This window comes from Manis javanica, chromosome 15 (genome assembly GCF_040802235.1).
Source record: "Manis javanica isolate MJ-LG chromosome 15, MJ_LKY, whole genome shotgun sequence".
Lineage (NCBI taxonomy): Eukaryota > Metazoa > Chordata > Mammalia > Pholidota > Manidae > Manis > Manis javanica.
The window spans coordinates 5,066,597-5,089,086 of record NC_133170.1 but is presented as its reverse complement, the minus strand read 5'-3'; the positions used below and the strand labels follow the sequence as shown (position 1 = coordinate 5,089,086).

The 22,490-nt window shown below is 43.8% G+C and overlaps 2 protein-coding genes across 10 annotated transcripts in view; both read right to left on the bottom strand.

The window, feature by feature from the left end:
• LOC118970866 (uncharacterized) overlaps positions 1-20,699 on the bottom strand; it is an 83,734-nt gene extending 63,035 nt beyond the window's left edge. Inside the window, exons 1-3 of the mRNA XM_073223539.1 lie at positions 20,675-20,699; positions 19,716-20,285; positions 16,394-16,439 (exon numbers count right to left, since the gene is read on the bottom strand). Coding sequence (XP_073079640.1) covers positions 16,394-16,439; positions 19,716-20,285; positions 20,675-20,699 — 641 coding nt within the window. The remainder of the gene's footprint in view (positions 1-16,393; positions 16,440-19,715; positions 20,286-20,674) is intronic.
• A 305-nt stretch (positions 20,700-21,004) lies between these two features.
• The window catches only part of KIF21A (kinesin family member 21A), a 131,326-nt gene continuing 129,840 nt past the window's right edge, over positions 21,005-22,490 (bottom strand). For all 9 annotated transcript variants that reach the window (XM_073223296.1, XM_073223297.1, XM_073223302.1 and 6 more), the window contains one exon: positions 21,005-22,262. In XM_073223296.1, coding sequence (XP_073079397.1) covers positions 22,169-22,262 — 94 coding nt within the window. In that variant the 3' untranslated portion in view covers positions 21,005-22,168. The remainder of the gene's footprint in view (positions 22,263-22,490) is intronic.

Sequence of the window (22,490 nt, the reverse complement as noted above, 5' to 3'; positions counted from 1 at the left end):
AGTTGTAATAGGTTTAGAGGGGAAAGTATAGCTACTTAGCAGTAGACAACCAACGAAACGACTTTGCAAACTAACCATCTGTGCTGCTTCCCAAACTTGGCTGCGTGCTGGAATCGCCTGGGACTTTAAAACCCACGGACGTCTGGGTCTCTTCTCCAGAAACCCGATTTACTCTCACCTTGAAAGTATGTAAATTTAAAAATACTCAAATGCTCAGTCATGTAACGGAGTCCAGATTGATTCACTGAGGCTCAGAGGTGCAACAATAAATAGTTATACTTGTTTCTAAATGTGCTTTCCCTTTATTCTTGAGCCTCATTTCCACTAAAAAAGTTGACCTGACAATTAAAGTTGTTTCTACTTCTTCTGGTTTGAAATAATTTCTTGGTGGGGGGAGATGCTTTCTTTTGTGGGAAAAAATCCTTAAAACGTCAAAACTCAAAATTCTTTGCAAACTTTTTTTTCCTTTTCTCTCAGAGTGTATCTCTGTTCCCTGTTCCCCAAAATGGCATCTAGTTTGGGGAAGGACGCACGTAACTGAGTTTGGGAAGCAAGTGCAATGAGAACGTAGTCTCCAGTTTCAGCATCCTGCTTGACATTCATCTGCTTGTGATTCCTGGATACTGCAAGTTGCACAAAGTAACAGACAAAAAATTCAAAATGAAAACTGGGAAAGAGAGTCCAGGAAATTTCCAAGACACCGGAAAAAGACAAAGTGACAGGTAATATGAAGAAAATAGATACAGGACTTGGGAAGATGCTGCAAACACTGACTAAGGGAAGTCCCAGAAGAACAGCAAAATGAGGGAGATATTTCTCAAAGAAAAAACAAATAGGAAAGTCCCAGAGCTGAGGAAGAAAGGCACCTTCACATTAAAATAGCCTCTGAATAGAAAGGGAAAGCTATACATACATTTTAAAGACATTTTGGGGCATCAGAGACAAAGTAAATGGTTAAAGAAAATATAAGTTATTGTCAGTAACAAGAACTAGAGAGGCATTATATTTCTTGTCACCAATAAGTTATGATAGAAAGAGATGAAGACAGTACTTTCAAAATTCTGAGAAATTTCATTTCCAACTAAAAATTCTATACCAAGTCAATTCAAAATCAAGTGTCATGGCACTTGGTCACCATGGTTAGAAGAGACTCGGGGAGTTTACTTTCTACCCATCTTTTCTTAAACAGTTACTTGAGGATTTGCCACAGCTGAAGGAGAAAGCAAAGCAGGGGGTGGGGGTACAGGACGCAGGAAAGCCGATGGGAGAAGGCGAGCCCCAAAATGCCCATCGCTGGGAGAGCTGAGCATCTGCTTTGGAGAGGAAGCAAGAATTTCTCTAAGGAAAGGGGGTGCCCCTAAAATATAACTGAGAGGCCGGAAGAAATTAAGCTACGACACAAGCAAATGCCAGGGGAAAATAACATTCAGAAACACCAGGAAAACTGAGAAAAACAAAGCACTATAAAAAAGGTCCAGATGTAAAACAAAACTAAAAAGCAGCATTATTTTAAACCATCGGGGCCATGTCTTTGTGATGGGAAGAAATATAATCTTAGCATCCATCAGTCAAAAACCGAATTTTACTTATATGTTAGAATAATATCATTTTCTGTATCCTTGTCCAGCATTAGATTTAGCGTATGGACAAAACAGGGAAGATGTGGGTGTGATTTCTGAACAGAGAGCAAATTTTAATAACCTTCATGAACATAAAAGCAAAATCCTAGCTGACACAGAGTAGGTCGTAGAGTTGGGAGGAAGAGCAGACAATGGAGAAGGAAGCTGAAGGTGTCATCCGACGGCGTGGGGCACCAGGACACCCTACGGGGGGCAAATGCAACAAAACACCGGGAATTACAGTTCCAAACGGAAGGAATTGAGGGAGTAAAAGGAACATAAGCATCAAACCCGGGCAAGGAGAAGAGGTGGGGGGGCAGGGGGGCAGTGGGGCCGCAGCACCGCGTTCCGCACAGAGACCGGTCCAGCTATTTCACACTTTTGTCCATATTGAAAATCGTCCACTGATGAAGTAAAAGTGGAGATACAATCGTATTTCCTGGCTCACTGAGGTGATCACCAAAAGCTGAACACAGAAATTACCAAAGGACTTTGCCTCCGAGATATGTGTCCGGAGACGAGGTGGGGCAAACAAGAGTTTACTGCTTTTCATTACATGAGGAATTAATCTTGACACTTTTTGATCAGTCAAAAGGAGAAAGGAAAACGGAAACGAACTAGTGGCCTCTTGCTGGCCACGTCCGCGAAGTCTGTATTTCAACCCTTATCCTACTTGATAATTCTGTGCACTGGAGGACATAAAAGAACAAATCAAGAGTAAATGCTATTTTAAAAAATCAGTGTGTCCTATGGGATGGATGGCACAGAGTTTCTGCATTTGAATGCTAATTTCTCTAAGAATTTCCTGCCGATTTCTAGTGATCGTTAGAAACACCAGTCTGAAATAGCAAATGGTGATGGTGAAAATGAACCTTGCTTCCTTCAACTCCAAAATATTTCAGGAATAAAGATGCAGACCCTTTTTTTCACTTGAAAGAACAAAATCCATCTGCTCCATAGAATCACTGACAGTTTTTCTTCTACCAGATGGGTCTCATTTTATGCAGCAGCATGAATCTACAATTCTGAGGTCTGGTATTCTACCTTTTATTTGTTTTCTTCTTTCTTGGGAAAAAAAAAACAAAACAAAACACACACACACCGATCTGAGTCAGAGATTGAATTCCTGCTTGGGCCCCCCTCCACTCTCTGGAGAGCAGGTTTTTATTTCTTTGGAGGGATGTAATGGATTTCTATTATCTAGAGCCATTTATCAAGCAGTACAGAACAGCCCACACAGAGGGGCATCAGACATATCAAAAAATATAAAAGAACAAACAAAAAAGATAGAAGTCAATTAAACTCTGCCATGAAAATATGGTAGCCCACAAAAGCAGTCTGATTTATTTTCGGGTGCATCTTGATATGACAAGGTTAAGAAAATGACTTTTCATGCCCAATCTAGGAAGAAGAAAGTATGCTCTGGCACCAAGATTGAAAAGCAATTATCAATAAGTAATGGATTCTTTTTTTAATGTAGGGTTTTCATCAATCTGAGTTAACTCCTTCAGTTCAACAGAGAACTCTAGAGGCAATTCATTTAAGCCTTGACCAGGGAAAATACCAAAGGAGCGTAAGAAAAAGATTAAGGGGCCAACAGCATTATTGAGGAGATGGGACTTATATGCTGACAAAATTGGAGGAAAGTCCAAGACTAAAATACTAAACTGAACATGATCAAGCCTCAAAATGCCTAAGACAGATGATGTATTTCTGAACTACTCAGCGAGAGATGGCGGAGAGATGGGCCCTGGAAGCCCTCAAGGATTCCACCCCACCTCAGCTCAGCACAGGCACAAAGACAGAGAATTCAGTCACTGATAACATGCAGCCTTGCCACAATACCCTCACTTCGCTGCTCAAGCCTTCCTTGATTTACGGGGCTTTTCCTGTGGCCTCCTTGATTGATGGCCTTTTCCAGGGGGACTCAGATCTTTGCTCAAATCCTACTGGCACCTAGCTCAGTCTAAGTCCACCCTGACACTACAAGGTCTATCAGCCCTACTGCAATGCTCTGTAGGACTTCTGCTTTATTCATCTTCCTACCGCCACACCGGGAACAAAGAAACAGCTCAATAAACGTTCACATGAATTAACTGGCTAATGTCAGTGGGGACACTGATAACGCGCAGCACTTCTCCCAAGACAGAGCAGCGAGACTTCCCACCTAAGAGGGGAACGAAAGGACATTGATTTCATTTTTCTCCATTTCTTCATATCATGTTTAATCTTACTCTTTACAACACAATCTCATGGATTTGTTTTGAAGATTAATTTCAATAAGATGCCCATCAAATGCCCAGGAAAAAGTGGGTACTGAGCAAAGGGGCTCTTCCCTGGGGAGGCAGCACCAGACAGAGTGGAGAGCAACACGCAGGAACTGAACAAGCAGCATAGGGAGGGAAGGCGGGGGCGGTGAACAGGCAGACCCTGGCCCTGCTGGGAGTCTGGGGCTGCCTCCAGCCTTGGCACCCCCTCTCCACTTACAACGGTCTCCCCAGACCTCTTCCCTGGGGCTCTGTTCAAATGTCTTGGGGAGAAGCCTTCCTGGAGGGCCTGAATGAAAAGGACCCTGGCACCCCTGTCCGCCGCCTCGCCTCTGCTTTCACTCTCCCATTTCGCCCCTTCCGTCCACACCGTGTGGCTTGTGCTCCTCCAGCTGAAACCTGAGCCCAAGAGAACAGAATTCCGTGGCTTTGCTCCCTTCTGCGTCCCCGCCCGGAACAGCGACCGCAGGGACGGCCTGAGGGAGCGGCCACCATTCCTCCTGCTCATTTGTAAGGCGATGTGCTAACGCCTCCCACACGAAACGCTGCAGGATCCCTCTCTCCCGGCGCTTTGCCCGTGGACTCCAGCAAGGAGCCTCCTTTTATAACCAAGTTCAAACTCTGTGCGGCCAGATCGAGTCAGCAAGTGGGCCCCCTCATGTCATGCTGAAAAACCTCTTCTTCCACAGAGCTGCTCTGAGCTGTCCAGAGGGCAGCTTAATCCTACGGTGGGAGAAGATTTGCGTTGTCACAGAATTTAGAATTTTATAGCTGTGGTGAATCCAAAGCTCCCCTGGACCAGCCAACTCAGTTTACAGACTTGAGGATGGTGGGGACCAAAGGCGCCTAGGGACTTGGTCAGGACGGCACAGTCAGTGGCAGGGCGGGGGAGACCCCGAGTACAGGATCCTAACCCACACCCATTACAGTAGGTGATGCTTCCCTGTCATTAAAAGGGCAACGCCCGAGTCCATGTCTTTTTCTGCCACCCTCATAGCTCCTCGGTCTTGCTGAAGCCCATGTCCATCAAAATTACCCCGTGGGAAGTTGTGGTGTCCCAGCAGCCAAATCTCTCCCGACAAGCTCCGGCAGAATGAGTGACAAAGACGGAGCCTGAACGCGTCACGAGTCTCAGTTCGTCAGAGGCAACCCTCTTTTTTCCTCTGTTCTGCAAAATTTGCTCCTTATGAGTTCAGGGGACACATAATTCTTGCCCAATCAAAATCCTCAAGCTTCCTAAGGCTTCTAAGGCAGGAGCTTCAAGAACTATGAATTTTCAGAGTCTTAAGAAAGCTACTCAGTTAACCAACTGGCCACTGGTTTCATCAAGTAGCCACTTTGGTCTAACAGACTCTGCAGTCCTACAGACACTACTCACCCGCCCCTGCTTTGTCTTCTGCTGGAATTTGGCTCTAAATTCACCCTCATATCCATGGGCAGTAAGAACTCATCAGTAATCACTTCTTCCCACCCAAAACCACTTCAAGTCCAAAGACAGTATTTTCTCGCCACCGCCACCAACATTGTAGGGACATCACTGCCCCCTGGTGGAAATATTAAAATCTGTTCTCCACAATGTTCCGGTAAGATCAGTCTTAGGACAAGAATATTCTGCAAGCTTATTAGACAAACCTACCTCCCTAAAACCTGCAAGTTGGAAGGTCACGGGGCTCAGTGACTGTGTTATTGTCCTATCTCCTTTCCCCCTCCCCCATCTCTCAAGCCCTGACGCAAACAACCTCAGGGACCTATAGCTCCTCATCAGGTGGTCTCCAGGATAGTGACCCCGAAAGACTGAAATCTCTCCGTTAATGAGCTCAGACAATGCACCAGTGATCACTAGCACAAGGCCATCTAATTAGAGTAGGGAGCTGCATCTCCCATCTTTTTAGGTTAGTTTCTGAGAGGGATTTTCATAAACACAAATTCCCAGTTCTCCTACTGAGAAATCCACTCCTCTTTACACTTTGCTGTCCCCATACAGCAGCCACGTGCATGCTGAGCCCCTGAAATGTGACAAGGCAACTGAGGACCTGCATTGTTTATGTTAATTTCAATGAATTTAAATTGAAACTGAAAAGCTGATATTGAATTCAGTCCATGGAAAATGTTTAATTATTTCTGGAACAACTTGGATATGTGAATTTACTTTTTCAACTGTAAATTTTATGAAATCTAAACATAGATAAAATACTTCCAATGAAATTTAGTGCCTGACCTACAGTATGGGAGGATATATTCATAAACGATTTATCTGATAAGGGGTCAACATCCCACGTAGAGAACTCAAGTGACTCAACATCAAAAAAAAACAAAAAAACAAATAACCTGATGAAAAAAATGGGCGAAGGACCTGGACTCTCCAAAGAAGACATACAGATGGCCAACAGGCACATGAAAAGATGCTCCACATCACTAATCATCAGGGAAATGCAAATCAAAACCACAATGAGACATCACCTCACACCAGTTAGAAAGGCCAATGTCCAAAAGACAAGCAACAACAAGTGTTGGTGAGGCTGTGGAGAAAGGGGAGCCCTCCTACACTGCTGGTGGGAATGCAAATTGCTGCAATCACGGTGGAAAGCGGTATGGAGGTTCCTCAGAAAACCAAAAATAGAAATATCATATGACCCAGTAATTTCACTTCCAGGAATTTACCTGAAGAAAGCAAAATCCCTGATTTGAAAAGATATTCACACCCCTATGTTTACTGCTGCATGATTTACAACAAGCAAGATATGAAAACAACTGAAGTGCCCATCAGTAGATGAACGGATAAAGAAGAGATGGATATATACACAATGGAGTGTTATTCAGTCATAAAAAATAAATCCTGCCATTTGCAACAATATGGATGGACCTAGAAGACATTATGCTAAGTGAAATAAGCCAGGTGGAGAAAGACAAATACCATGTGATTTCACTTGTTTGTGGCATATTAAAAGCAAAACAAAATGAAGAAATCAGCAGTAGACTCATAGACACCGAGAAGTGACTGGTGGTTTCCATGGAGGAAGGGTTGGAGTGGGTGGGTGGGAAGGGTGAGGGGAATAAAGGGGCACAAAAATTCTCAATTATTATATAAGGTGGTCACGGGGATAGTAGTACAACATGGAGAATATAACATCCTCCTGTGTCGACAGACAGTAACTGCACTAGTTGGAGTGAGGATTTAATAATGTGGATAACTGCTGTACACTGTGTTGTCTACTTAAACTATATAAGATTGTGTATCAATGATAGTTCAATTAAAAAAAGAAATTTAGTGCCTGAATTGAGATGTGCTATTCCAGATTTGGAAAACAGTATAAAAAAGCAATGTAAAATATTTCATTACAAGTTGAAAAAATATTTTGGATATATTGTGCTAAATAAAATATATTCTTTCAATTAATTCTTAGCTATTTCTTTTCACTTTTTTAAAATGTGGCTACTAGAGATTTTAAAACTACATATTTCTACTGGACAACATTGGCTTAGAAGAATTCTCCAGAGGATAAATGAGTTGAGCCGGACCTCTGTCACGCTTGGTCTGTTTTTCCACCTGACCCCAACCCCACAGAAGAACTCCCCGTACAGAGGTCAGATCTGTGTAACTGGCCTCAGTGTCCTATCAGCACTTGGAGTCTTCATGTGGCATGTTCACACATACGGTTAAGGTCATTTATCTGATATACACAGCAGGGCTGCAGACGGAAAAGAGGAAGATGCTTCAAGTAAAATAACTAGCTCTTCTAAGGGTACCTCCTGCCACAGTTCCCTGCAGACAGGGTAATGCAATACCCAAGTCGTCTTAGCAGCAGGATATATTCTCAGATGTTAATGTAAATAAGAGAATATACAAACCCAAAATTAATAACAAAGTTTGTCCTGTATACAGAGGTGCCATTTTATCACTGGGTCCTGGTCAAAAAAACTCTAGTAAATCTTGTGTCATATCTTTATTTAGCACAAAGCACCAGCACTTTTTTACTGTCTTTAAAAAAAAATTAAAAATAGGCGCAATTGGTAGATTGTCCTGAGACTATTTGGTTTTGATAAGAAGAGAAATTAATAGGAATGTGCATTTTCTTTTCAGTGCTAGACCACTCTCAAGAGTATCAAATTTCACAGGTGAATGTCAAGTACATTCTCTTGGCAACATTAATCATGTCATTAATAATTTCCTTGCATACTGATATTTTAGTATTTTGATGACTTTACAAGTCAAGGTTTTGTTGTTTTAGAGTCTGAATAGGCTTCCTGTACAAACCATTTGTTAAATTGTGGTTTGATGACAGTATTTTCATTATTGCCCAGTAACAGAGATATCATACGGCTCTGTGTTCATATTCTCATTGGTGCAGATTCTAGTCACAAATCCCATATGAGAAGGTAATCTTCACTCAGCTCCCACAGATACGGAGGTGACCTGTGGCCAGGGTCCCTAAACCTCTAAGCCAGACTGCTGAGAATCTTCAGTTCACTAGACACAGCATCAGTAATGTCTACGATTAGGCGTTCTCTTCTCCCAGGTGATCTGATCTCTGTCCTTGTTGCTATTTGCAGTATCATCTAGTCCAGGGTTCAACAAATTTTTTTGACCAGGACCCACTGTAAGAAATCATTTCACATCTCATCTCTACCCAGACACACACTAACATACCAAACACATGCTTCACCCTCAAAATTACCCTTACTGAGAAAGATGCTGACTGATGTTTTCTATGCTATTAGATGTTATCCAATTTCATTTTTAAAAATAAATTGGTTTCAAGCCACTGAATTGACTTCAGAACCCACTAAAGGTGGGCACCCACTGTTTGCAAACCACGACTCTAGTTTCTGCTGAATTACCCCAACAGCAAAGAGAACTTCTGAGTCTGGGAGAAGATGGGTCTGCAAAGAGTCTTGCTTAAAGATACCTTTGTACTATTTGATACTATTATTAATCTTTTCAATCACTGAAAAATGAAAATTTATAAGATGATCATATTTGAAGATGTATAGGAACTTAAAACTCAGGGAGCATGGTAAACCCATTTGAAACCAATACTGAACATATTGGCCAGTATTTGCAGGAGGGGTTAATAATCTTGAGGACAAAACACAGTATCAGTATTATTATATAAGACTTCACATCCAATTTAGACTTTCAAAACCCCTTGTTTGGAAAGAAGTCAAATTACCTCTTACAGCATTTACAACTACTACTGTGGTTGAAAAGACTTTCAGGAAAGTAGCACAATTACAGAAAAGCAACAAGATCAACTGAAAATACCACCTGCCATCTGTCCTGCCGCAGCCAACATTCCTCACATGTGCACTGTCTCCTATCAGGCGGACCATGGAGACCGGTGACAGTATACCAAGGAAGACGTGTTGGTTCACATACATTTTACAATAAATTGTTCATAATTAAAGGTAAATTTTAGCAATACATGAATACTTAAGATAAAAGCTGCAAACTCCACAGCAGAGCCTTCACTTGTTATGTAGATAGTGGATATCAAGAATCAGGACCGTTTTCACATTTTCCATGGTGCTCAAACTTGATGAGGAAGTTTACACTGCGATTCAGGTTTTTTACTTTCGATGAAACTGCTCTCTATTCGAAGCAAAAGCCCTTCAGTTCACACATCTCATAGAAGGAGGCAGGAGCCCCAGAGTATAATGTTGCAAATAATTGATTAAGGAGGATGCTGGGGGGCAATGCTAAAAAAGAGGTCTTCGGGCCAGAGTTGATTACTAGGAATATGATAGTTTCTGTTATTGCTTTTGTTACAAAGCCCCATAGGTTTGGATCAGTCTATTTCCCTCTTAGGCCCCACTGCTTTCACTGTGCAATTTTGCAGGACTTCAAAAATGCATATATTAAGGCCACTAAAACAAAAACAAAATATAACAACTGTTGGTGAGGACATTGGAACCCTTGTGCACTGTTGGTAGGAATGTAAATTGGTGTAGCCACTATGGAAAACAGTATAGAGGGTCCTCAAAAAATTAAAAACAGAACTACCATGTGATCCAGGAATTCCACTTCTGGATACAGATCGTAAAGGGTATGTGTCCTGATGAACAACGGGGTGAGGGAGATTTGAGGACTTGACGTTCAATAAGCACAGAGTTTCAGCTTTGCAAAATGAAAAAGTTCTAGATATCTGCTGCCCAGCAATGTAAGTATAGTTAATGCTATTGAAAGTAATACTAAAAAAATGTTTAAGATGGTAAAGTTTATGTGTTTTTACCACAATAGTTTTTTTAAAATGCATATATGGTATTGTGAGAGGAACTCCCATATTAGTCAATTAGCTAAGACACTTGAAACACAGTAATTGTATTAAAGTTGATCAATAAATTTCCCTTTCAAAATACTTGAATTGATATCTTGTACATTTTTAGGCAGAATTACATGAACTTATGCTGTGAAAATTGCATACTGATTCTTTAAAAATTTGTAGTTACTTGTTAAATTCTAGTCTTTCAGGCCATAGATATCGACCACATAATTTCTCTATATTGTCTTATTTCTTTTTCCAATCCACCTTCTGTTCCCCTTCAGCAAAGGAGATGATCTCCTAATTTTTTCAAGAACATCAGACTGAATATATGCATCACTGTGTGACAAGACTTCCATGAGACCTTCTGTACTATTTCATCACTACCCCATTCCACTTCTAACATAGGAAATGATTTTGATGGTGATAAATAACAGCTCACCTATGAGAATATTTCTTCATCATTGTCATTGTAAAGCTTGCAAATAAACTATTAAAGGGATTACTCCGAAATTTACTAGCAGCACTGCTAAAACGACGTTCACTAATTTGTGGAAATTCCACAAAAATCCTTAATTATGAAGTGTTGATAATGGAGAATGCGTCTATTACTATCTTAATATACTCTAGCAGGCTTTCATCCTAGTACCAACCCTACTCAGCTGCACAGGCAATTAAGTTTGGCAAAGAAAACATTGTTTCCATATAACAACTTCTAAATATTTCAAATGTTGACAACCCTTTTATATTGGTTGTCGGTAATCATTAAAATAACATTTCCTTCCTGACTTTAATTTCTTATGAATGTTACATGAGTGAGCAGACAAACGCGCTTTTCATGATCCTTCTATTCTCCTGCAGTGGCCATTCCCTTGCTTTCTGACATCCTTGTCGTCTCAAAGACTCTTCGCAAAACCACAGGAAATTTAATGGAACAGAAAAAAATGTATTCATTCGAAGGTCTTCCCATCATTGCACTAATAATGCCTAGTACAGAGGATGAGGTTAGTTTTTTTCTCCTCTACTATTTGGTTGATCACATTTTGAAATCATTTGTGCCATTCTTTGGAAACATGAGTTTTTTCCTTATCAAATTTTTAAACAAAGGTAGGAGTTTAAACAATGGCAGGAGTACCGTTGTCTAAACTTTCCCTTTAAATTTAGGAAGTATGACATATCTACCAACTTCATGAGCATATTTCTTTGTAAAATGCTCAATTAATCTTGAAGCTTTCATTATTCCAATAAAACAAAAATCTTGCTGGCAGATTAAGTCAACACTAGCAAAGGCTCATCTGTGAGCAAAGAGTTGAAGCCCAGTTTCAAATACTCATTTATTATTTTCCTTCATTTTTGACATTTGAACCTGCCCTCTCATAAAACTAGTTCTTGGACTCTCCTTTGGGTTTTTGCTAAGCATCTCAGCCTCTGATACCCAAAAGAAAACTCATGATCTTATTCCCAAGACAAATTCTTCCATCCATCAAGTATTTACTGAGCTCCTACTATGTGGCAAGCACTGTGTTAAATGTGGGGGATACGGGCTAAACAAGATCAAACCGATCTTTCTTTCAAGAACTGGGTGGTCAAGTAGGGAAGGCACGCAAATCAAAGCGGCACAGAAAGTAATTACAAACTCACATAAGTTATGTGAAGAAAGGAACACAGCTGTTTGTTGAAAAGGCATTTGTTCTGCTTACAAGAATTATGACTGCCTAAGGATTTCAAACTTGAAATAAAATTTGATGGATGGATTGGTATTAATCCAGCAAGTGGAGGGCACACAGTGAGCAAAAGTTTGGTCGGTGAATAGCTGAACAAAAGCCAGTGTGCTCCAAGGCCTGGGCAGAGAGAACCCCAAAGCCCTTGGTCTTTGTACAGGGAACACGGACATCTTCTGAACTGTTCTAAGCAGAAGGTGATGAAATACAATTCTATTTGGAAACCATCCCTCCAGAGAACAATTTGGAGGTGGAATTGGTGTAGAGAAGAAAGCAAAGCGTGGGGTACCCAGGTCCAAGAGGTGACAGTGGGTCTCAGGAGCTGAGATGGAGGGCGGCCGGGTGATGTGAGGGACCTGGTGCGGGAGCTGACGTGCGCAGGAGGGGGCAGGAGGGGCCAGGAATGGCCTCTGTGCTTTTACATCTGTCTCTTCCCATGCTGGCACTACATCCATCCGACTAACCCGCAGAGGCCCATGGGATCCTTCATTTCCCCTATTCCTACACCCCTGTTCCTCTAAAGAGGCCTTTATCTCTCACGTCTATGCGGTCCCTCTCCGTTTCAAGGTTGCTGCCCTACGTTAGGCCCTTAAAAATCCCCCCTGGGTCATTCCCACAGCCTCCTAGGAGGCTCCCTGGGCACAGGAGCCATTCCTGTCAATCCATTCCAGTGCCACCCAGGCAATTAGCCGTTACCGTATTCAGCAGCTTTTGGTGGTTCCCCCGGCTGAGTGGGGTCCCGACTCCTTAACGCAGCACACAAGGCCCGTGGGCATCCGGGCCCACTCGTGGCTGCATCTGGAATCCTCCTCCTTCTCCTTCCTACTTACTCCTCACTGCTTCCTCCCTAAACCGAAACTCAAGCATCACCTCTGGGAGAAAGAACGACCTTCAGTTTTCTGTTTACCTGCGGTAGATCGAAGCGGTCCAGGACTTTCAACCAAAGTGCTTCCAAGAAAGCTTTTTACTTGACGCTCTCCTCGAATTCCTTCAAACTGCCTCTTATTTAACTGCACGTGTGGACACCTTTCTCCTGGGTAACGGTGTGTCCATCAGGGTGCTTTCAAGGGTCGGGAGAGACCCCCCAGACCAGACACGTTGGCCAACGAGAACATCAGTCATCCTCCATGATGGAGGGTCCTGGATGTGGGCAGGCCTGTGGTCAGGCCGCTCTGACATTCATATCACAGTGGTCAGCCCAAAGCTTCGGGGTCACAGATGCTTCCGGGGGGCAGCCTGTGCTCCGCGCTTGCTCCATTGCCCCGGCGGGGGCGGGCAAGGGGCCTCTCTGGTCACGGTGCATTGCAGCAGTCCCTCCCCTGAGCGACCTGGAACCAGGTCAGCAGGCCCCACCGAGGCCAATAACCACCACCAGGGGAAGCTGGGTTTCGGTTGGTCTACACCAGGTTTCTGAACCACTACAGAGGGACAGAGAACCAACTTGTCCCAGTGCTTCTCAAAGTGTGGGCCCTTCACCGCTAGCATCCGCATCCTCCGTGAACTTGTTACAAATGCGGTCAGAACCTCTGGCGATGTGAGCAGGACTAGGCCAGGTAGAATGACCTCCTGAAGGAGAGTTCGAAGAACATACACACACGTGTGTGTCTCGGGGTCTGCCCAACCTGAGACTACCTCTCCTAAGTCAGGTTGTACGTTTATTTTATTTTTTTTATTTAACAAGACAAACGTTCTCAGCCACCAAGAGATGGAGGCCAGCCAAGTCGTTTTCATGTGCCCATTGCTCCTTATCAGTTGCAAAGCACAACAGTTTCTAGATATTACTCATACTTTCTTTTCTACTTGAAGGTGGGATGTTTTAAGTATTCAAATGAGCTGCCGAGATGTTACTGCTCACACAGTGGCGGGGCAGCTTGGTCACTCCTCAGCCCCACCCTCCGGCCCCCGCACGGACTACCAGTGAAGAGGGAATCTCCCCAACCTATGAAATAACCTTCCCTAGACAGAAATGATGGGTGTAAGAAGAAAGTCAACTACAGCCTTTGGATTATTTGAGAATTCAAAGAGACAAGATTTTCCTGACCTACTTACAGAAAAATGAGGATCAAATACAGTAGAGTAAGCAACAATGCTAAAAAAAAAAAAAGTGCTTTAAGCAAAGAATTGCACATACATTTATTTTCGATCCAAGCAGCCAGTCATCTAGGAAAGCACCGTCCTGACAAGCCTTGCCTGAGGAAGAGTCAAAACAGACTAACAAGCTTGGTAGAAAAAGTGTATTATTGAAAGACCTGGAATCTCAGCTCCCTTCTGGAGACTTTTCTGGGAGTCAGTCCCTCACAGAAATGTGAAATAGTAAGACTACTTTAATTCAAGGAGATGTTCAAGGTGAACATGTTTGGGAAAGGAAAATGGTCTCCAGTCATTCATTCTCTGTTACCAAATCCCACCTCACTTCCTGGAGTCGAAACTCAGTTTGCAAAGGATCTTCATTATTTGTCCTGGGCTCCGCTTTTAAGCAGGGTTCTTAGCTGCACATCAGAGCCTACTCTGCTGGTTCAAGCAAGAGGAACGTACTGAACACAACATGCACAGTTTCCACAGGGGTCAGAGAATGAAATTTGGAAGCTGCACAGCCAGGACTAACATCTAAAATCATACCTTACGACCGGTGGCTTCTTTCTCTACTATGAACAGACCCTGCAGGTTGTGCCATCGATACTGACGTTCAAACTCCTTCCACTGCTTCCATGGAAAAAGGCATGAGCTTCCCCGCCTCCACCACCGGGAGTCAGTGAGGTGCATTTTTGGGTCACTAGCTTCCAATTCAAAGTCTGTTGCCCGTGGCTCTAATGGGCCAAATCTAAGTCACAGGTCACCCTGGAAGATGGGGAAAATTAATACCTGGTATCTAGAGTGGGAGGTGGAACTGATAAGGTGGAAATGCCCCAATACAGAAAACTGTTCAAAGGTAGCAAAAAATCCAAAAAAATGACAAGTATCTGCTAGCTCCAGACTTGGGACCCTTTACAGCTGGCCCTTAAACAACTCCTTTCCTGCACAGCTGAAAATCCACATGTAATTTTTGACTCCCCAAAAGCTTAATTACTAATAGCCTCCTGTTGACCAGAAGCCTTACCAATAGCATGAACAGTTGATTAACACATATTTTATATATTATAGGTATTATTATATTATATATTAATATATTATTATAGGTATTCTTACAATAAAGTAAGCTAGAGAAAAGAAAATGTTTCTTTAAATTGTCACAGAACTCCAATTTTCCAATGTACTTATTGAAAAAACATCTGGTTACAAGATTCACAGTTCAAACACTCCATTTCAAAGCAATTCACACCCTCAGCTTCCATTGTGGTCTTTGCCGTCAGGCGTGGCTGGGGGAGGAAGTGCAGCGGTTATACACTATTCAACTGTATACCTGCAGGCTTCTTACCATCTAAGTAGACAGATGTGATAGCAAGCAAGTGCCGTAACCGTGGTCTACCGATGGCTGCCATGCTACCCGGTGACACCCAGAGACAACATAAGAAAATCTCCATCAAGCAACATTCTTATCAGAAACTTCAATTATTCATAGGTAATGGGGTGTTAATCCTCCCGAAACTGTTAACAGACCACCTTATCTAAAGGATTCCATTTAAATAGCTATTTGTTATCACATTTATTTGTTTTCAAAGAGGCATGTGACAGAAGACATTGTGTTGCTTAAAATGTGGGTTTTTTTGATGAAAAATTACATGAGGCCAGAGTCTCCAGGCAACCAATATTTTTAAGGGAATAAGTTTTTTAGCTGACCTTCCTTAACAAGGAATGGGTTGACCCTAGGCAACGGAGGTCAGAACGTTAGCCGCCGGGGCCGCCCTTTACTGGGCATAGGCAGCCTTGCTCAAATGAGGAAAAAATGCCTTCCTGAATACCGTTTTTTACTTCCATATGCTGAAAATCATCATTTCATTCTTATATTTAAAAGAACAAAATGACTTCCTGCCATCTATCCTAAACTTGTACAAAATGTATACATATTAAGTATAAAAGTGAATGGTACCTTCCTGGGTTGCACAGTACACAGCCTGACCAGCCATGCACTGTACCCCTAATGACCATGCCCCCTCTGCAGAAACACCTCTGCCAGGACATCGTTTGTAAAAGCATTAACCTCATATATATATAACTGCATGAGTATTTGCTTTAACAAAGAATCTTACAAGTCTGTGGTTCAAAAAAGACAGAAGTCATCTTTCTCCCATGTGACCATCTTCAGGAAGGGTTGGCAAATTATAGCCTGTGGGCCAGATTCAGAGCCCAGCCTATTTTTGCACGATCCCCAAGCGACAAATGATACTTACATATTTAAATAATTATTACAAAAAAAAAGTGTGGCAGGGACATTATGCAGCCACATAATTTATTTGATCTTTTACAGAAAAATACTTGGTGCCATAAAGGCATGGAGGTTGGCAGGTGGTCCGCGACAGCAAGGAAGCTGTGCCCCGAGGCCACTCAGGGACTCACTCTACCCCGTTGCTCTGCAGACGGTCACTCACCCAGGACATTGTCTGCATCCACGTCGTCCCAGTCGGCTTCCACAGCCTAGTCAGGGCAAAGGGGAAGGACAGAAAAGGTCAGGCACTTCTTTTTTCAAAAAAGTGAGACCAGAGGTTGCTGCACACAACACTGCCCTTAAATCATAGGGCCACAACCACAGCATGTCACCGTGGCTAATGGCAGGAGCTGGTGGGGACCATCACCCCCAGTAGGCAGCCATGTGCTCGCAGCGGGGTAACTGGCAGTAGGAGAAATAGGAAGCCTCTACTACATACAGCGCAGGGCCCTCCTGTCCACCTCACTTAGTGCTGAGTTGTTTCAAAGGGTTAACATCTCCCCTCTCGCCACCCTAAGCGCCGGGATAATTCTCAGGGAGTGATTTCCTGTGGGGATGAGATTTCTGTCAACAGCCAAGGAGCTTTAAGTAAAAAAAGCGAGCAAAGGGAATGGAAGAGACAAGAGAGGAAGGTGCAGGGAAAGGAGACGGGAACAGGATGGGATGAGGCACTAGTCAGACAAGAGGGCATGTCAGGGTCCTTTAGTCAAGTGGCCAAAGCAGCTGAAAATGACACCGTTCATGTCCTCACCTACTTAGTGTCTTTCCTAAAGAGATTTGTGGAAGACACTCCCAGCTGCCTGCCTCCAGCAGAGACTACTAAACACAAAGACTGTCTAGCAGCCTAATGAGAAGAAGATAAACGCTAGCCACGTTCCTGGTTCACGTCGGTGAATCCAGTCCTGAGGTCAGGCTTCCCGCGGTCCTGTGCTTATTTGTTGGATATATTTCAGTGATGGTGTTGAATGGTTACAGGGGTGAGGAAGCAGGAAACTGTATCTCTGAGCCTCTGGCTTCAGCTCTGGAGGGAAACCCCAGGCAGGGCCGTGAACCCGAAGAGTCTGTCTAATTGGGGCCGTCAAGGAAACCGGATGCCCCGAGGAGAAGAGGCCCCTCTGAATGCCTGCTGTCCCAGGAGCAGGCTCCGTCTCCCAGGCCCAGGAGGACCGAGGACAGCTGACCCCAGGAGGAGGCTGGTACCCACAGAGAGGCAGCCACATAAACCACAGGGATTTCCAGGGCACCCAGATGGGACTGGCAACTGCTGTAAATGGCAGGGCTACCAGATTAGCAGGGCTGTGTCCCCACCACAGCCTGCCCTGCCCACCCAGGGTCAACAGAACCATGAATAGGCAAGTAGGCAAAGGAAACTAAGAACCTACCACACCTCAGGGCAACAAGTAGAATAATTAGTGGGGCTCCTAGCAAAACAGAACTGCCAGATGAGAGAGAAGACAATGACTTTAATAAATAATAATAATGGCACTCCATTAAACTCCATTAAAACATAAAAGACTCTAGGCGACTACAAAGTATTGTTTTCAAAGTAAAATCAATTATACCCATTATTTCACTATGAGAAATAGTAAAGATGTGAGCAAAGAGGATGGTCATTTGTGAGCACTGAATTAGCATCCAGGACTAAGTAGAAGAAATACCTTAATACACAGGCCACAAAGAAAAGGAGATAGTGTATCTTTTAGAGTTTAATTTTAAGTACAGAAACCACTGTAGTTGGAATCCCACTGCAGGAATTTCAGAGGTCAGTGGGGACCTGGAAAATCGTGAGTAGCTGTTAAGTTACCCCCAGAACTAGCCCACCAGGCTACCGCCTCCACGAGTCAGGAAGGCGGGGGACAGACGGAGGGGGCCCCTGCACCAGCCGCAGGCTGCAGGACCACCACCTCAGCCCACAGAGGTGTGCCCTGCACCCCGCCTCTCCGCACCTACAGCAAGTGCCGGATGCTGGGACCCTGTCACGGATGCCGCTGGAAAAGCAAAGGCCTCCACCACCGTGGTGTAGGGGCACGGAGGTCCTCACTCCACATGCCTCCAGCTCATATGCTTGGTGGAAGCCAGGTTAACTGTGGCGCCCAAGCTGAACGGAAGCTTGAGAAATACAACATGGTCTTTGCTTTTCCTACATTTAGCACACACAAAAACGTGTTAGAAGGGGCTTGGAATCCTATCACCAGCCGTATGTGACAGAGTGGGCATTTGTCACTATATTCATCTGTCCGGCAGAGTCCCTCACAATGCTGTCCTTCACCAATTCTAGGATGTCTTTCACCAGTGCTAGATTTCGCCAATTCTAGGATGCACGCTGCTTTGTCTTAATTAAGCATCTCTGAAGTTGGTGCTCTGGCCCCCAGTGGTATCTTAGACTCTCCCCATTTCAGGAAGCCCGGAGGAGAAAGTCATGCTCAGTGAATGTTGGCTATTATAGTTATTAACCTTGTCTAAAATGAGAGGCAGTTTATGGCAACCGTGACATTTTAAAATTGGTTGAGTATCTCATTATGGTTAGAAAGGAGCAGCGTTAGGTAGAAAAACAGACATGAGCAACCAGGAAAGGGACAGATAAGGCCCAAGGGGAAAAAACTGCACAATTCCTGCCCAGGTAGGGGTCTCACGAGAAGACAACAAGGATTTGCAGGGAGAAAACGTCCTTGCCCGTTGGGACCAGGCCAGACCGGCCCCAACCAGATCAATGGAGCAAAACTAAGAACTGCCCAAACCACAGCTCAGCCTGGGAAAGGGCATGCACACTGAGAGGGAGGCCATGCAAATGACCCTGTCAATCAAAGAGGCACCTCCCAGCCAGAATGTAGAAAAACGACCTCCCGCCTAATGACTGGGACCTGTGTCTACCTTGACTCTGGCCCTCTCCTCCCTTGGAGTTCATTCAAATAAAACTTGCTCTGCTGCCTTTTAATTCTTTGTTCCGGTGGGGACAAGAAGCAAGGAAAATAAACTCGACCTGCAACAGAATGCTCATAGAGAGCATTTGTACACTTTATATCTGTAATTTGCAAATACAAAATCCCACCTCTTAGTACCTTATTGGTTTCTGTACTTATAATTAAATTCTATTAGTACAGCTTCCATCAGCGCAGTTAGAAATTGCTCAATGACATCCCCAACCACATAGCAAGGACACAAGGCTGAAAAAAGACTTTGAAATGATTTCAAGGTAAGGTACAGGCAACGCTTAGGAAAATTTACAAACAGCAGCGCGGGACACCTTGTTACATGCGTTGATGATCTTAAATTTGTATGAAGGACCCCACGTCAGCTGGGAATTTTTAAAAATTAATGTGGACATAACTAATTTGCAGAGATTTGGCTTTGAGAGAAGAAATGCATTCTTCCAAAAAGGCCGCTGCTCCGCAAGGAGACGGCATGCGTAACGGGCAGCGAGCAGCGACCCACTCCCGACGGCAGGCCTTTCCGGGCCCCGAGCCGGTGACGCGCCCCGACACTACCTTTCGTCGGTCTCCAGGCTGGGCCCGCACGCGGGGGCCGGGAGACGCGCTGCGGGCCGCGGACGCACCTGCCCGCGCGGGGCGCACGGGGGAATCGGCGGCGCCGCGCTTCCGGTGGGCGCGGGCCTAGCGGGCCGCCCGGGTCCAGCCCCCGCCCCGCCCGCTCCGCCTCGGCCGCGCCCGCGGAAACGGCTCCGGGCGGGAGCGGGGGCGGCCGGCGGCGGGAGAGGGGCCCTCGGGGGCCCCGGTCGCTGTCCGGGGGGCCTGCGGCCACGCACCCCCATGACCCCCCGCCACCTTGTCCCGGACCCAAGCCTCCGAGAAGCCGGCCCCTCCTACTCGCAGCTGAAGTACGTGAATGAGATACACCCCGGCGGGGCCCGCGCCGCCAGCCGGGTAAAGGGCAACGCGCCGGGCTTCGCGCTCCGCTCGGGCCCACGGGGCGCCGGGACCCCCGAGGGGCGCCGCCGATGGGCGCCGGGACACCCGCCCGCCTGTCACAGCCCCTGCGGGCTGGTGGGCGAGCGCTGGGTTCGTTCTCTCCGCTCAGAACACAGGCACCATCCCACTCTTGTTATTTTTCCATCCCCAGCACCAGCCCAGTGGGTGCTCAATAAACGTTTATTGAATAAATGAAGTATTAAATGAATGTCTTGTGGAACAATAGTCCTGGGAGAAGAAACACCCCACGGGGTACTGAACTTCAACAGTCCCGGGTCCTGGGACTACCTTCCTTTAGGGAAGGAGGCAAAAATTACAAAGTAGCTGAGTTTCTCTTTATAAGAAAATCCCTTTAAAGCTTTTTTTAAAAAAAATAACTGTGTAATATAGTCCACATACATAAAGTAGAAAAGAGAAATGTATGTACAGTTTAACATGTCACTTAGGATCCGGGTTAAGAAACAGAACACTCGGAACCCCAGAAGCGCCTCCACACCACCCCTACACCCTCAACTCACCTCCTGCCACACCTGAGGCCACCATGCCCTCCATTTCTTCTCCAAGTAACCGAAGTCACTACTGTCCTAACATTTAAGGGGGTCACCCTTAGGTTTTACCGTCTACGTTCAAATCCCTAAATGATACAGTTTGATTTAGTTCCTTTAAATAGTGAGTTTCCTTGGTTCATCAAGATTAGGTTGTGGTTTAAACTTTTCAAGAATATTTCATGTCTAGTGAACAAAACAAAAAGAATACATATGAGGTGCTGGATAACAAAGTAATTCTTTTGCTAGTTTTACCAACACTGTCCATTTTCACACAATTAGGAAAAGAATGACAGGATGAAATGGTTCATAGCAACATGTTTATTTAAGCCCTAGCTAAGCTCCATATACAAGCAAATACTTTCAGGGAAAACAAAAATCACAAAACAATATTTTCAAATGTTATACTATCTACATAAAAATTAAACTTGCAGAATTTACAAATTAATATTCTGAGCAGACAGATAAATTATACATCCTTTTGCAAAATCCAGGCTACAGTATTTAAAAATTCATACAGCTGCAACAAAAGACATTCTCTCTTTACAATCTACCTATTTACATAGCTTTTGTCACTGAAGATTAGAGAGCTCATCACAGCTACCAAGGTTTGCAAACATAGTGTATTTAAAATATATTTAGCAGCATATAAACAAATTAGGTAAAAGGGGAAGGAAATACTACTATTAAAAAGAAATGAAACTAAAAGGTGATAGTAGAAACAACGCCATAGGAAAATAGGTGAAAATATATTTGTTAGGACATCAAAAATGTTTCCATCACAGAATGCATGCACAGCACACTTTAAGGGCATTTTAGTCCTGAGCACAGAATGGAGCACGCCTGCAAACTTTGGTCAATACAAGGAAACGTTAACAGTTAAGACAAACTGTCTCACGTTCTTTGTTAGTAGATTAAAGTCAACTCCACTTTATGAATAATCCTCAGTAATATTCGCATATCTTTTTTTTTCTCCATTCCATTAAAACAGCTTTGAAATTTGGGAATCCTCTACAGACTTACATAAATACCAGACAAACAGTCCACAATTTGACTAATATTCCCAATATGTTTAAATATATAAATCTGAACAAACTGTATTATGAATTAATAGTAGGCTGCATTGTATTCCAAGTATATTCTCTGAAGGTCACAAAAGCAGACATCTTGTAATTGAAGTAATCTGAAGGTTGTTTTTACAGCTAGGCACAGAAATCCGCCACAGTAGAAGTGTGGATCAAGCAATACACCACTTAAGAGGACAGATAACGTATTGGTAGATATTAAACACACAGGATAGTACACAATTTTATTAGAATACCATTTATATTCAGCAGTTGGATTCAGATATATGTTCCAGTTAATCCCATTCATAATATTTTGCCTAATAAATGCACAGCAATGTTTCCATAAAGAAGCTACAGAGTATTGGTACAGCATTCGATGCATGACTATCTTCACTCACGCTTAACTGCTGGCAATCTCATCCCCCAGATCCCCTGTGTCAGAGATTTGACCATCTTGCAAATTGCGAGCCTTCCAAATTCTCACAGTTCGATCACTACAAAGCAACAAATAAAAAATAAACGTGAAAAGAGGGCAGAAAGATAAATCATTTTTAGAATTACTTATGGACACATTTTCCTACAGACGGGGTTTAATAAATGTAAGTAAAAATACACATTGTCCCATAAGCATATCAAACAGGTACTCATAATAAATTAAAAGCAGCTCATATTAACCAGGGCTTGCTACATTCCAGGCATTGTTACTATGTGCCCTTTATACA